Genomic DNA, 14,968 nt, shown 5'->3' on the forward strand with positions numbered 1-14,968 from the left:
GGAGCCATGAAGGTCCGCTTCCAGGAGGAGGTGAGTTCGCGATTCCCTTTCTCCTCACCAAGAGGAGAAGACATATTTCTCTGAGACACACTGTTAACAAGTCTGGCCCCACGGGCTACCAGTCAAGTCTAAGTCGCTCTTGGTGACAAATGAGGACAAATTAGGCTAACGACCTCACGCTGGGTTCCCAGGAAGGTGCGCGGGCCATGGCCCCAGCCAGGCAGCAATATATAAACATGCCCCTGGATATAAGGAAGAAAGTCTCCATCCCTGACCCTGGGTGGGGTTTCTGCTGTCAGGCATGACCTGGTGGTCAGACTGAAGCGGCTTCTCTGTTTGCACAGAGCCTAGTGGCACCGAGACCCGAGGGCTCGGGCGTCTGAAGTGCAGTGTCCTGACCCCAGCCAATGGGAGGAGAGTCTGAGTGACCTCCACGATGGTTCGCGTCTCACCGTGACCTCCTAGTGCTGCAGCTTGCTCCAGGACCTCTCCCGAGGGTGTAGGGGTGTGGGAAGAGGGCAGCTCCTGCCCATGTGTTCCCAGTCAGGCAGAGCTGAGCGGGACACCCAGAGGGTGCCGGGCTGTAGCTGGTACACCTGTATGCCCGTCGCAGGCCTCCTTGCCTCTACCTTCCTTCTGCTACCAAGGCAGGGGTGAAGAGTGGCCTCTTTCCTGGCCTTGACCAGAGGGTGCTGTGGTCACACCCAACACCGGGCCAGGGAATGGTGGACAGCACCCAGCCTGTTTTTTTTTTTTTTTATCATGGCCCTGGCACTAGCCGGTTCTGGACATGCCCTTGAAGTTCAGGGGCAGGGAGAAAGGAGAAGGCACGGTGGCCCGCTTGGCTGAGCACGCAAACGTATATAACTTTCCCATCTGGAGCCAAGTAGAGAAGGTTCTGCTGAGATCTGGCCAGACCCTCACAGCCGGGGTGCCCCGCTGTGGACAGAGTGTGGGAGGGACAGCTGGAGCCCCAAACACCTGCGAAGCTGAAGCAAGGCCTCCTCTCCCTCGGGATTAAACCCGTGACGTCCGGCCAGGTCTGAGGAAGGGTCTAGCACGTGTTCCGGAGAACCTTGTAGCTTTCTCTGCTCCTTTTTTCTTGCTTCCTGGGTTCTCTTCTGGTCTTGCTTGTTAGATTTGGGCCCCCTCTCAGGACTGGAGGCAAGAGGACAAGTCCCCACAGTCTGGGGCACTGAGGGAAACCCGGAGGTGCCGGCTCAGCCCAGGTGCAAGGGAAGGAAGTCCTAGGCCGAGCACCCCCTTCCACACTGTGGGAACCGGGCTGGTACTGGTGGCAGTGGGGCCGCAGCCTGGGGTCTCGGGAGCTGAGGAGAAGGCAGCGGAAGCTCCATCCCCAGAGGCCAGGCAGGAGGCTCCTGCCAACGTCCTGCCCCTCCTCCCTTCTCCGCCTGCTCCCAGCCTCCCAGCCTCCCAGCCCTGGGTTGTGGCTGCCACGGGTCCCACTCCCTTGATTCCTCATTCGGTTTTTTAAAGTTTATTTATTGATTTTGAGAGAGAGAGAGAGAGAGAGAGAGAGAGAGAGAAAGCACAAGCAGGGGAGGGGCAGAAAGAAGGAGAGACAGAACCCCAAGCAGGCTCCACGCTGTCAGTGCAGAGCCTGATGTAGGGCTGGAACTCACGAACCATGAGATCATGACTTGAGCCGAGATCATGACTTGAGCTAAGACCAAGAGTCGGTCGCCTTAACCAACTGAGCGGCCCAGGCTCCCCGATTCCTCAGGCTCCCCAATTCCATTTAAAAGCAGAAAGCACCTCTACTGGGAAAGCTGCTGTGGAGGCTTTGGATAACTTTAAAACTAGATTTAAAAGAAAGAACTAGAAAGGACAGTTCTTTGTAGCTTGCCTCTGGTGGTTTAAACACTGTGCTCTGAAAATCTTGTGGCCTTTGATGTTTGCTTACTCTTTGCTTAGTTTAGCCCGGGCCACGTGGCCCCTGAGGCCACATATTCACGGTGCCACAGGCAGCTCATGCACACAAGAGCACAAGAGCAAGTGTGATCCGAAGAGGTCCCTGAGGAACTGGGGACGGTCCACGCAGCCTGGGACATCTGTTCCTCCTGCCCATTCCATGGACCTCTGGCGGGGCCTCCCTTCCCTGCAGGGGCCCGGCTCAGCTTACCAGATGGGAGGCCTGATTTTCACAGAGGCCTTTTTCGGAGTCAGCATGTTTGGAAAGTGCCCAGAGACTGAGATGGTTTGGAGAGAAAGGTCAGAGCGGCTCACCAAAGAGGGAGGGAGAGGCTTCTCCCCTCGGCTGACCCTGCCCCGGGCCTCCTGCCCTCATCCCCTGCCCCCCAGCTCTAGCCCCGGGGGAGTCCCAACAGTATGTGACCCAGTAGAGGGGCGAGGAGGTGGCCACTGGACTGGGGTAGGTCCAGGGGGACATGGGGGACTGTGTCTGCAATGCCTCGAGAGTTGACTGAAACAGGCCCTGACCCTGGCATCACCCCTGCATCTCCGCTCACCCAGGGGCCCCCTGCAGCGTGCCGTTCAATGCCATGAGCTCATTCCCTTGCCCTACCCTGGGTGGCAGACCGGCCCCACCCTAGTGTCCTGTTTCTTAGGTGCCCCCAACAGTGTCCCAGCTGGCTGGCCTGTCCCTTCATCACCCAGAGGGGCGGGCACCCAAGGTTGGAAAGGTTTCATGGCCTGGGGCCTCTGAGAAGCGTGGGCCTGAGGCCAGGCGGGTCCCTGCTCTGCGCGGGTTGTGTGGCCAGCCGGCCCCTGCCCCGGGATCAGCGCAGGGGCTGAGGGCTGGTGAGAGCACGGTCGTTGGCGCGCCCGTGAGTGGACTTGCCCCGCAGGCCACCGTCAAGGTTGTCGGCTCCTAGGTCTGCCTCTGAGCAGCTGGCCTTCATCAGCAGAGGGTTTTCCTTCTGGCCACAGAGATAGGCTTCCCCGAGCCGGTCTCCTTTATTGTCTTGGCTTTGAGCAGTGAGTGTCGGGAAGCACGTGGCTGATGTACCCTTTGTTCCTCTCTTCCTGATACTGGAGATGATGTGGGGAGATGACCCCAAACTGAACCTTGAGTTCTTATTTCGGCTTCTTAGTGTTGTCAGGCTGGGGGTTCGCCACCTTGGTTCTAGCGTCTCTCTGCCAGTGACCAGTGAGGTGACTGTGGTCAGATGGCCTCCCTGGGCTGCAGGGTGTTTGTGGGGTCCCAGGCTAGCAGCTGGCTTTTGTTCTGGAGGCCGTCTACACTCACATCTCTCCTCCCCATTTTGCAGGTAAGGAACTGGAGGCTCGGGTATTAAATGCAGCGTCCGCGGCCTGGCTGGCTGCGGGGGCCTGTTCTTGACTCTGAGCCTCGACAGCATCTCTCAGCTTAGTCTTTGGTCCTCGGAACTGGAAGTTACCTTAAAAATGGGCCCGCAGGTTTGGTTCACCAGTGGGTAACTCAGGCTCAGAGAGGAGAAGTGGCTGTGGTGGGGCCCGCAGCCCAGGACCAGGCCTGGGACCCAGGGCCCGGTTTTCCCAGGGGCGCCCACAGGCGCCTCCCCTGGGGATCGTCTGGCTCCAGAGCCAAGAATGCCCCCTTTGTGCCAGCACGATCTCTGGTGATATGCGGGCCTCCCCGCTCTGAAAGCCCTGATTGTTGCTCTGAGCTTGGGGTTGGGCTGCCCACACTCCTGCCCCCACCCCTGCCCGCTGTGGGGCCTTTTGTGCTCCTGGATTTCAGCACAACAGCCGAGCTGTTGATCCAGAAGGCCCAGTGTGACCGGGAGAGGGCGATGTGCCAGCACCCCTCCCGGTCCGAGCTAGGGGGTGGGCCCTTTGTTCAGGCCAGAGCCCCGCAGCGATGAACCGCTGGGGAAGTGAGGAGAGCTGATTTCCAGTCCTGGCCGGGCCCCTAGCCTGCCTGCTCTGTGCCCTGGCAGAGTCAGGCCCCTCTTTGGGCCTCAGTTTCCTTATCTATAACGCAAGAGCTTGGATAGCAGCCGAGAGTGGAGAGGAGGTCTGGAGGACCAAAGGAAGACTCACTTCAGGCCTGTCTTTGGACAGTGGAAGGAACACCAGGCAGGCACCAGGGCCAGCCCAGTCCTAGCCTGGCGTGGCTGCTTCCCTGGGGAAGGGCCCCATCTCTTGGGTCCTGGCCTATCTGATCTGTATGGGAAAGCGTGTGAATCACTCCTGCTTAGACATGGCAGAGGGACTAAGGCATCAGATGGGCACGGGGGGCATGGAGAGGGTGTGGGCAGGGATGTGGTGGGGCGTTCGTGCAGGCGGGGTGGGAGCTCCTTGGGCACGTGGGCACTCTGTTCCAATCCCGAGTCCTGGGAGACCTTGGGTTGGGCTCAGGGAGGGGAGGTCTGTTTCTTTCATACTGTCTCCATCTAAATAGACCATCGACTTTCTGAATGACAACATTCGAAGAGGAATCGAGAACTACTATGACGATCTGGACTTCAAAAACATCATGGACTTTGTTCAGAAGGAGGTGAGCCAGGCGCCGTGGGTGAGAGACACAGCTGCCATGCCCTTTGCCCCCCGACTCGGGACCCTGCTCAAGAGGGTGAGGGTGACAGAGCAGGGGCTTGTCCGCTCCCAAAGCAAGTAGCTGGCCACGTTGGGAGGCAATGGTGTGCCATGGACAGCCACCAAGTGTAGGGCCTGACCTTCTCAACCAGTCCTCTGCCCACGTGCCTGGCCCAGAATGTCCTTACTCTTCTTGTCTCTCCTTAGTTACTACCCTCCCCTCCCCCCCAAAAGAATAAGGTCAGGTAAAACCAAAAGCCACCTTGCAGGGTCCCAGGGTACCCTTCTCTGATGGGCAAAGACCATCCTTCCTTGAGGTGGGAGTGACCTCCAAGCCACCCAGTTCAGAGTCCGTTCAGTGACGGGGAGCTCACTCCCTGTCAAGTCAGGGACAGCCCTGATGTGGAAAGAGCTCGTCCCTGATCCCACATCCTCCTGCATTGGGGAACAGAACACGACATCCCCTTTTCCCCCATAGCACTTCTGTGAACGTGACGATTGTCATTTTGGGACACTGTCCTTCTCCCCACAACGTCTACCCAAGTCTGTCGATGCAATGATAAGCCCTCAGTGGCTTCTACACCTCGGTCTCATTTAGTCCTGAGCCTCAGGTTCCCCATCTGCATCAGGGAGGGGCCCTCACTCTTGATGTCCTGATGTCATTGTGCCTTGACGTTGCACTTCTGGGGACATGGCCTTGGGACCTGGTTCCCGTGCTAGCCGTCAGTGAGAACCAAATCTCACCGCACCCAGGGCCACCCGCAGTGGCCACTCCCTTGGCTCAGGCCTTCACTGTGGTCACAACAGGTGCAGCCTCCGGGAGGCGTCTCTCTGCCAGGGGTGTGTCGGCCAGCTCTGACCGTCGGGTGAAGCATGATGTTTTTATTGGAACCAGCCTTCAACTGGCTTGGGGATTTCATTTCTCCCCGGGTGGGGCGGGGTGGGGGTGACTTATGCTTGGTGCCAGGCCCCATGCTGAGTGCTTCGTGTATGGCCTGGCTCTGTCACCCTCAGCTCAGCTGTGCAAAGCTGGCATTGCTCTTCCTGCTTTGCGGATGAGGATCCGAGGCCCAGAGAGGCTGGTCAGCTTGCCCAAAGTCACACAGCTAGGAGGGGTAGCCTGAGGATTTGAACTCTGGTCTCTTGGACTGCAAAGCAAATGCCCTTTAACTGCACCCTGGGGAGGCACTTCCAGGTCCTAAAAACTGCCGGAAGGGCTCCCTGGGGGGCTGCGGAAGGGTGTCTGCTTTGTGTCTGTCTGGCATCATCACTCCCCTAGTCAACCCTGCAGCGACTCCCCATCACTCAGAATATGATCTCAGCTCCCTACTCATTCTGGCTCAGTAGGCTCTGCGTGCTGCGGCCCAGGCCGGCCTCTCCCCTTCGTCCCTCCCCTCTCACTCCCCCTGCTCCTGACAGGCCTCTGTGCCCACTGCCCACATACCACTGGCTCATTCTGTGGGGCCTATGCACTGGTGACTGGCTCTTCCCTGCTGTTCGTGTTTCAGATTAAATGTCATGTCTTCAGAGGGGCCTCCCTGACCTCCCAACGTACGGTCGCTCCTCCCCCGCTCCCCCTCCTCCACTCACTCCTCCTCCTCTTCCTCCTCCTCCAGGGAGCCACTGGCTCCTCGGATCTGTGCCAGTGCAGGGGCTGGTGCCCGGAGAAGCTAAGCCAGGGGGAAAGGAGGCCCGCCCTGTCCCCACCCTCGGTCCCGAGCCCACATGGCAGGCCGTGTGTGTGTCCCTTTGCTGAGGAACACCCCCAGGCCGAGCTGGGGTGGCTGTCGCATAAGGCCACTGGGCTGTTGGGGCGTCCACGGAGCCCTAGTCTCTGGGACCTTCAGGGTTGAGCAGCTGCACTGGGGACGTGAAGATGGGGGTCGAAGAGAACTTTCCCTCCAGTGTTTGGTACCGTCCCCATACCCACCCCGGGAGGCTGCCCAGCCTTGGCCTGCGTGCCCCTCCGGCGATGGGGTGCTCACTGCCTCCCGGGAGAGCACAGGACAACCTGCCGACCGCGGCCCCGGGTGCTCCCCCTACCAGGAGACCCATCACAAGCCGCAGGGTCTCCCGGCAGGGCCCCTTCCTGGTCCGTGCCTGGGACCTCGGCGGTGACACGGCACCCCTCTGCTCGCCTCTCTCTCAGTTTAAGTGCTGCGGCGGGGAAGACTACCGGGATTGGAGCAAAAACCAGTACCACGCCTGCGACGCCCCCGGACCCCTGGCCTGCGGGGTGCCTTACACCTGCTGCGTCAGAAACACGGTACCCGCTGCTCCTGGCCTCCCGGGCTGGCCAGGCGCCTCTCGTCTTTCAGGAAGGGGGTGGGGGTGGGGCAGGAGGTGGTGGTGGTTGCCACGGCTTCCCGAGTCCCCAGGGCCACTGACAGGGGTGCATCTGGGGGTGGGGGCGTGGAAGGCTGGTCTTTAAGAGCAGTGGTCGTGAGCAGCTAGTGAACACTTCTCACGTGCAGGCCCGTCCTAGGCTCTCTTGGATTATTCAGCCACAACACCTTGGGGTGGGTCCTGTTATTTTACCCACTTACAGATGAAGAAATTGAGGCACCCAAACATCAGGGGCCTGCCTTCGTGGGAGGCTGTCCTGTGTAGTCGCCACTTATAAACGAAGGGCTTCTTCAATCCTGTGTTTGACCAACGTGTCCCCCAACGGCTGGGTTTCTGGATTGGAACGAGGTGGAGAGCTTTGCAATTACTCATGCCTGGACAGTCATGGAAAATGTCTTTTCGAACATCTCTACCATTCCGTGCCCACTGCTGGATTCTGTAAACCAAGCAGCTGCCGGTGGGCGTGGGGGGGGGGCCTCACCCTTGAGTCAGGGAGTCAGTGCCAAGTGCATCGGCCCTAAAAAGAGCCTGGACCAGGAGAGAAGGTTTGTTTGGAAATTTTAGCTGCCGTTTTAGGGTAGCTTTCTGGGAAGGGGGAGCGCTGGAGAAGAGCCCAGCATTTTCAGAGAAGCCTGTGTTTGTGTGTGTGGGGGGGGGCGGTGATCTTGAACTTCGTCACATAGGGCAGTGGCACCTGAATGTCCACGTCAAGCTCTGGAAGTCCTACGTGTGTTTATTCATTCAGCATATATTTGTTGAGGACCCGCTATGTGCCAGATGTGATTCGAGGTCCTGGGGGTCTGTAGACACATGGAGAACTCTGCCTGCACGGTACTGACGTTTTAGACCAACAAAGTATGGGCCAGATTGTACCCTCAAAGGTGGTAAATACTAAGGAGAAAAATAAAGGAGGGGCGTGAAAGATTGTGATTTTAGATATTGAGAAGGTAGTTCTCATAACACCCTGAAGGAAGTGAAGGAGTAAGCCATGCATATCTGGAGGATGCACTTCCTGGCAGAGAAGTGCACATGCAAGGGCCCTGGGGTGGGAATTGCCCCGGTGCATTTGAGAAACAGCACAGAAACCACTGTGGCTGGAGCAGAGTGAGCGTGGGGGAGAACAGTAGCAGATCAAGTTGGGGACGTCATGGGTGCCCTGAAGACCATGGTCAGGACTTTGGTTTTCCCTGGAGGGACAAGGAGTCAAATGGAGGGCTTGAGTGGCTAAGTGGCAGATCTGACTTCAGGTTTACTAGGATCACGCTGACTGCTGGGAGGGCAGAGGTGAACATGGGGAGTCTGATTAGGGGCGGTCCGTGTGTCACAGGTCAGGCTGTCCGGGAAGCAGGCTCTGAGATGCTGGTTAGCCAGAGCAAGGTCTGCAGGACGAGTCAGCAAGCTGAGTATCCAGGAGAGCCAAGGGTTTAGCTCCAGTTTGAGTCCAACAGCCTGAGAAGCAGGAGAGCTGACGGGGTAGTTCCTGTCCGAGGGCTGGAGGCTCAAGAGCCAGGAAGAGCCAGTGTCTCAGTTCAGGTGGGCAGTTCGTCGGGCAGGAAGAATTCTCGGTTTCTTGGGGGAGGGCAGCCTTTTTGTTCTGTGCAGGCCTTCCACTGATCAGATGAGGCCCACCCACATTAGGGAAAGCAATCTGCCTTACTCCATGTACTGATTTAAATATTAATCTCCCTGGAAAACACCCTCAGAGAAACACCCAGAATAATGTTTGACTAAATATCTGGGCACCCCACCCCGGGCCCGGTCAAGTTGACACATAAAATTAACGACACGTAACAATCATCACGAGGGCTGACAGCTAAGGCTCCTGCCGATTGTGCTCGCAGTGTTTCAGGGGTTCCGGGAAGCACCCACCCCACCAGGTGGGAGAAGACAGAGGCTCAGAGTCAGGCGATGGTAACGGAGGTGATAAAACCTGGTCAGCTTCTGGCTTGGCTTTGCACGTAATTGCACAAGATTTGCCGACAGTTCAGATATGGGAGGTGGGGGAAAGGGAGAAATGAGGAGGACTCCCGGGTTTTGGTTTGAGCCACACGAAAGACGGGGCTACTGTTGCCTGAGAGGGGAGGACAGCAGTGAGGCAGGTTTGGGGGATCAGGGGTTCAGTGTGACAGGCGGAGCTTGGGAGCCGGGTGACATTCCAGCAGGGATGTCCAAGAGGCAGGTGGATATAGGCGTCTGGAGTGTGGGGAAAAGTCCAGGCTGGGCATATCAACACGGACCCTGCAGAGAAGCGAAGTGTCAAGTCCGCATCTGGACGGAAACAGTGAGGTGGGGAGGTGACACTCACCCAGCTGGGCTATCTCTGTCCTGTATTACAGAACCACTGGTGGGCTCACCTTGTGTCTCCCACGGGATTTTCCTCTCGCGATAGAAAAGAGGGTGTTTCCTTCCTTCCTAGAATCTGCGTGTGAACTCGTGTATGGATCTTTTTATTTCACCCTATTTCATTTAGCCACGGGTCTGAATGGACACACAGGAAATACACAGAAAAAAACTCAAGTTGAAAATAATCAGAAGCCAGAGCCTTATGCTTGGTGGTTGAGAGCTTCCTGGCAGCCAAAGGAAAAGGGGAGACGTGAACATAATATACATTGTTATGTTCAACGGAGGAAAGCAAGCTGCTTCTTCAGGGAAAGTCACTCCCCCCCCCCCCCCCCCCCCCAGCTCTCAGCATTAAAAGAAACGTCTTATACAAGGCTTCCTACAGGAGACTGGAAACAGCAACAGGGATCACTCGGGTAAAATTTGGTTATGCTGTGATGTCCCCAAGGCCTGGGTTGGCGTAGAGGGCACTCTGCCTCTCCGTTAAATGGCCTCAGACTGCCGTGCCTGTTGAGCTCTTGGGCCCATGTTTATAGATATCCACCCTCTCAGTTTTGGCTACCCTTAGGGGGCCTGTCCCCCAAGGCCTCTCTCCCCCTTCCGCCTGGCCTCTCAGACCCCAGGTACCCCAGCTCATCAGCCCTGTGCCAGAGTGAGAGGCGGCACTTGGGAAGAACCCTTGTGAACTTTGCTGCGTTCGTTTTTGGGCTGCTCAGAAGCCCCCTTCGTGACCTCCTGTCTGTGGCCCTGTGCCAGATGGAAAAGGCCACCAAGTACTGGTCTCAGGGCCTGCGAACCTTCAGCAGAGGCTCTGGAGAATACTCGTTCTGTGCTCAAACCTAGACAGGCTTTACCTTTGGAAAGAGCCATGGAAGCCTCTTACCCCTCTTACCCCTCGGGGGAGGGGGCTCTCCTGGCAGGGGAGGCGTGTCCAGAGGAGGGGTCGGGGCTGTGGGGCTGTGGGTGCAAAGGAGGCCTTGCCAGGTGCATGTCTGCTCCCTGAGGGCAGGGGCGATGCCTCCAGGGCTGGGAGCACCGTGCAAAGTGGTTAATCTTGTTGCCTTCCATATACCATGCAGATGACCTACTTATTATGTTCATTGTGGGTCCCCCTTTCTAGAATATAAGTTCCATGAAGGCAAGGACTTTCCTTTGTTTTTCTACATTCCCAACACCTAGACCATTGATTGGTACATAATAGGTGCTCAGTTAATATTTGTTCAGTGAATGAATGAACAAGTAAGGTGTTTTCTACCATTTTCTATCATTCCCGTCATTCTATCATGCACCTGCTTCCCAGGCCTGACCCTCTCCATGGGGGTCATGTTCACCCCCTGGAGGAGCCACAAATGCTGACCTGTGTTAAGTGGATGCTGGCCAGTTTGGGATCAGGGGGCGCCTGGGGTACAGTCTAGACTGAGGGAGGTTATTTTGCCCACAAACCAGGTCCTGACATCTGAGATGAGGCCTGCGGTCCAACCTGCTCTTTTGGAAGGGGAGTTGACAGCCTTCCTTGCCTTCCAGGGGCTGGGATCATGTCCAAAGTCACTCCAGCCAGCATCCCTTTGTTCTTCCACGTGGCTGGCCCTGAGATAAGCTGTTGACGGGTGTACCTCACTTTATGGTCAAAACAGCCCCGTGAGGTGGGTTTACTGATCACCATTGCTTCATCGAAGACACCAAGGAATCTCATTCATTCATTCATTCATTCATTCAACAAATACTGATTGAGCGCCATCTAAGACGGGTCACAGAGCTCATAAGTAGCAGAGCCAGACCCGGACCAGGTAAGCATGATGCCAGAGGCTGCCCAGGCCACTCTCCTGCTCTCACTGCTGCCACCTGCAGTGCCCTGAGCGACAGCAGCTCTCAGTTGGATGTCACAGGGTGGGGCCGGGGCATCTAGCTTTCTGTCACTTTGTAGAATGAAAGGAGGCCGCACGGGGCATAGACAGTGCTGGAATGTGCCCCTGCCAGTCCTGACGCTGAGAAGGGGCTTGAGGGCGTCCAGGGCTGACCCCAGCTTTCCCTGTCCTGAGAGCAACTCTCTTCCCAGAAGAACACCCGGGTGGTGCCTTGGCTGGTGGGTTGGCGGTCTGCAGGGGCAGGGAAGTGTGGTCAGCGGCCTCAGCCTTGTCCTCAGGTAAACCACAGCTGGCCAGGGTCCTGGCTGCCCTCTGAGGTTTTGCCTCGTAAGAGTCCGCGGAGCAAGAACAGCCCAGCCCTCATCTCTGAGACCGAGTATGGCCATGTCGCAAAGCCGTGGCCCTGGGGCGGCAAGGGAGCCTGGGACGGCACGCTTTTCTCCGGGTTCCTGGGCTGCCCCTGGTGGAGGAGTCATCCTCTTCCCCACATGCCGCAGAACTAACCTTCCTGTCCCTCCTCCTGGGCATCTCTTGGCGGGCGCGGGGGGGTGGGGAGGCTAGGATGCAGACTCTAGCCAGATGGCCTGGGAGGGAATCTCAGCTCCATTCATACGGACTCTGTGCCTCTGTCCTTTCATCAGTAAAAGGGGAGACTGATAGCGTCTTGTACAGTAACCATTATGTGTCAGCTAATACACATTTCTGTTTCAGACAGAAGTTGTCAACACCATGTGCGGCTACAGAACTATTGACAAGGAGGTAATGTCTTTGGGATCTCTTTCCTTGAGAAGGGTTGCTCTTCCTGTCCCCTCCGCGGGGTGACTGGAAGGGTTCCTGGGGGTGGGGCTCCTGGCTGTGAATAGGAGTCAGGTGCTGCCAGGATTTTCCACCTGTGCCCAGATACAGAAGGACTCAGGGAGCCAAGAACCCCCCAGGCTGGGAGGGGCTGCCTGCCTGTGTTTACTGAGCACCTACTGTGGGTTTTCGGTGTGAGGTCAGCGTGCCTTTGCCGGTGCCCCCCGCACGCCCGTGTGCCCAGCCGTGCTCAGCGCCGGTCTGCCTTGCAACTCCGGGGACTAAGAGAGACACTGGGGTGGTGTTGGGAGGGAGCTAAAAATCATGATGGCTTGAGGTGCCTGTGAGGAGTGAGTTCCCTGGGCCAGCAATGACAGCAGCCTTGGGAACTTGCCAGAAACACACATTCCTGGGGCAGAGCCCAGCAGGTGCTTGACACACATTTCAGCTGGAGAGCCATAGACTAGCAGAGGTTCTCAAGCCATCAGACCCGATGCCCAGGTATTATAAAATCATGTGGGAATGCCCTTGTTATTATCTCGAAATGAAATCCACAGATAATATAATCTACCGACACACCCAATTTCAGAACGAGGGATGGATCCGAGATAAAAGGAGAAATAGAACAACTTACAATCCTATAGCATACTTCACATGGAAATGCTCAGGCATTAGATACAACAGAAGACACAAAAAAAGCAGTCACGGGTTTGTACCACAGGGGCAGCTGACACCCCCGGCAGGGCGAGTGGCAACGTGTATACCACAGGCATTATTTTTCCAATATAGCGACCAATTCTTGATAAAATTCCAGACAAAATACCGTATAATCATTCTGTAATTTACATAGTAGTATTTCTGCAAAGTTATATATAGCATACGCGTGTGTGTGTGTGTGTGTGTGTGTGTGTATGTATGTATACTATGTATTTGTGCACAGTAAAACCACACAGAAAACACTGTGGTTTTTATAAGTACCTGAAGTTGGGCTTGTGGCTCAGACAATTCTGGATGGGTTTCCAGCCGTCTAGATGCCCCTGGGGGACTTCTGAGAGGCAGGTAGACAGGGCCGTTGTTTGTGGGATAGGATCGCCCTTAGCTCCGTAGTCCCTCAGCCCCCAACCCCAGCTGCTGTGACACCCAGAAGCGCCACCAGAATGTCCTCGGTGCTCTCTAAGGAACACTGCTGCCCACTGAGACCCGCCGGTTAGAGCCACCTGCTCATAGTGCATGTGAGAAACTGAGGCTCACCGAGGTGGAGGGACTTGCCTGGACATCGAGTGAGCAGCAGAGTGGGGGCTGGGGCTCTGCCGGGTCAGGTGTCAGCCAGGCTTCTCCCTGTGCAGCGCCTCAGCGTGCAGGATGTCATCTACGTGCGAGGCTGCACCAACGCCGTGATCATCTGGTTCATGGACAACTACACCATCATGGCGGGCCTCCTGCTGGGCATCCTGCTCCCCCAGGTGGGCTGGTCCCCCCTCCACCCAGGGAGGGGAGCTGGAAGTAGGGTGGCGGGCAAGGTGTCGGTTCGGAGAAAGCATGGCTTGGTGGTGACAGAGAGCAGAAAAGGTACAACGGGGTGGGGTGAAGAACGCTCTTGTACCATCAGTCTGGGCTCACCTGGAGGGCAGAAAGGGCTGGAAGGGAGGGGGAATGGCAGTAGCTCTGCTTATAAAGCTCTTCCAAGTGCTTCGCCGACACTGCCTTCTTCAATTCTGTGAGGTAGATGCTGTTATCATGCCCACTTTACAGAGGAGGAAACTGAGGCTTGGCAAGGTTGAGTGACTTGCCCGAGGTCCCCTGGATAGTGAGTGGCATGGCCTGGGTGGAGACAGGGGTCCCAGAGCGGAGGGGCCTCTGCTGATGGGGCGCACGGAGGGTCTCTGGGATTTCCTGGGAGGGGGAGAGGAGGGTCCGGGTTGGGGGCTGCCAGAGAGGGCCGTACAGATCCCCTGCATGCTCTCGCCCACCCTGCCCTTTCTCTTCAGTTCCTGGGGGTGCTGCTGACAGTCCTGTACATCACCCGGGTAGAGGACATCATCATGGAGCACTCTGTCACCGACGGGCTCTTGGGACCTGGTGCCAAGGCCAGCGTGGAGGCGGCAGGCACAGGATGCTGCATGTGCTACCCCAACTAGAGCCCCGGCCTGGGGCAGCAGCTCCCGCAGGACCGTGCCGCGACAGCACCGCTCAGGCCACACCGCAGTGGCCGGACAGGACTGTGGGTCCTCTCCGCAGACTTGGCACTGTCCAAAGCCCCGGCTGTGTTTTGCTCTGGCGGCCTGCTCGGACCTCCCACGGCCGCTGCCTCTCTGGGGAGCGGAGGCCCTCCCCAGTCCCGGGGTCCTGTGCCTGCCCACACTCTAGGGGCGGACAACAAGAGCGTCCCTTCTCCAGGCCTGGGCCACCGGGCAAGGGGGTGCCCAGCGCCCAGCTCAGGGCCCGTGGCATTTCTGGCAGTGCCTTGGCCTGTGGTGTTTATGCCCATTTGAAGGCGATTTTGTAGCAATTTGTACGCGAGGAGGGAGGAGAGCATGGGTGCCTGGTGGTGGAGAGGGCGTGTGGCCCCCAGGCGCCCGCAGTCCCACGGCCACACCCCGGAGGCCAGGCTGGGCCCATTTCCCAGCCTCCCAGGAACCTCGAGCCCTCCCTAAGGCTGCTGCTTTGCTGACCCTCTTTTTTACGTGATTTTTGTAACATTTTGTACATGGTTAACAGGAGTTTCTGACTAATCAAAGCTGGGTGTGTCCCCACACACCCCACTTTTGCCCCTCCAATCCAGTTTATTAATCAAACAATAAAATTTGATTTTTTTTTTTTTTTTTTTTTTTGGTGTTTCATTTGTGCCGTTAGGATCAGGAGGGAGTGGGGAAGTCCTCAACTCGGGCTTAGAAGCCCCTCCTTGGTGCAAGGATTGACGCGGGGGAGGGGGGTGGGGTGGGACACGCGGGGAAGGGCAAGGGCACTATGGGACCAAGATCTGGGACAGTTGGGGACACTGCAGCTGGTGCATCAGCAGCTGGCTGGAGGCCGCCTGCTCCGGGTTTGGGACAGCCTCTCCCTTTCTCTGGTGTTGCTTCTTACGGAAATGGCTTTTCCCAGCTGTGTTCGTGGGCTGGCCC

At 57.3% G+C, this 14,968-nt stretch overlaps 1 protein-coding gene across 4 annotated transcripts in view; it reads left to right on the forward strand.

Annotated features, from left to right (window-relative positions):
• The window catches only part of TSPAN15 (tetraspanin 15), a 49,681-nt gene extending 35,018 nt beyond the window's left edge, over positions 1 to 14,663 (forward strand). For all 4 annotated transcript variants that reach the window (XM_047825634.1, XM_047825637.1, XM_047825636.1 and 1 more), the window contains 5 exons: positions 4,367 to 4,462; positions 6,650 to 6,766; positions 11,763 to 11,810; positions 13,193 to 13,309; positions 13,835 to 14,663. In XM_047825634.1, coding sequence (XP_047681590.1) covers positions 4,367 to 4,462; positions 6,650 to 6,766; positions 11,763 to 11,810; positions 13,193 to 13,309; positions 13,835 to 13,984 — 528 coding nt within the window. In that variant the 3' untranslated portion in view covers positions 13,985 to 14,663. The remainder of the gene's footprint in view (positions 1 to 4,366; positions 4,463 to 6,649; positions 6,767 to 11,762; positions 11,811 to 13,192; positions 13,310 to 13,834) is intronic.
• Positions 14,664 to 14,968: the final 305 nt, after the last annotated feature.

This window comes from Prionailurus viverrinus, chromosome D2 (genome assembly GCF_022837055.1).
Source record: "Prionailurus viverrinus isolate Anna chromosome D2, UM_Priviv_1.0, whole genome shotgun sequence".
NCBI classification, from domain to species: domain Eukaryota; kingdom Metazoa; phylum Chordata; class Mammalia; order Carnivora; family Felidae; genus Prionailurus; species Prionailurus viverrinus.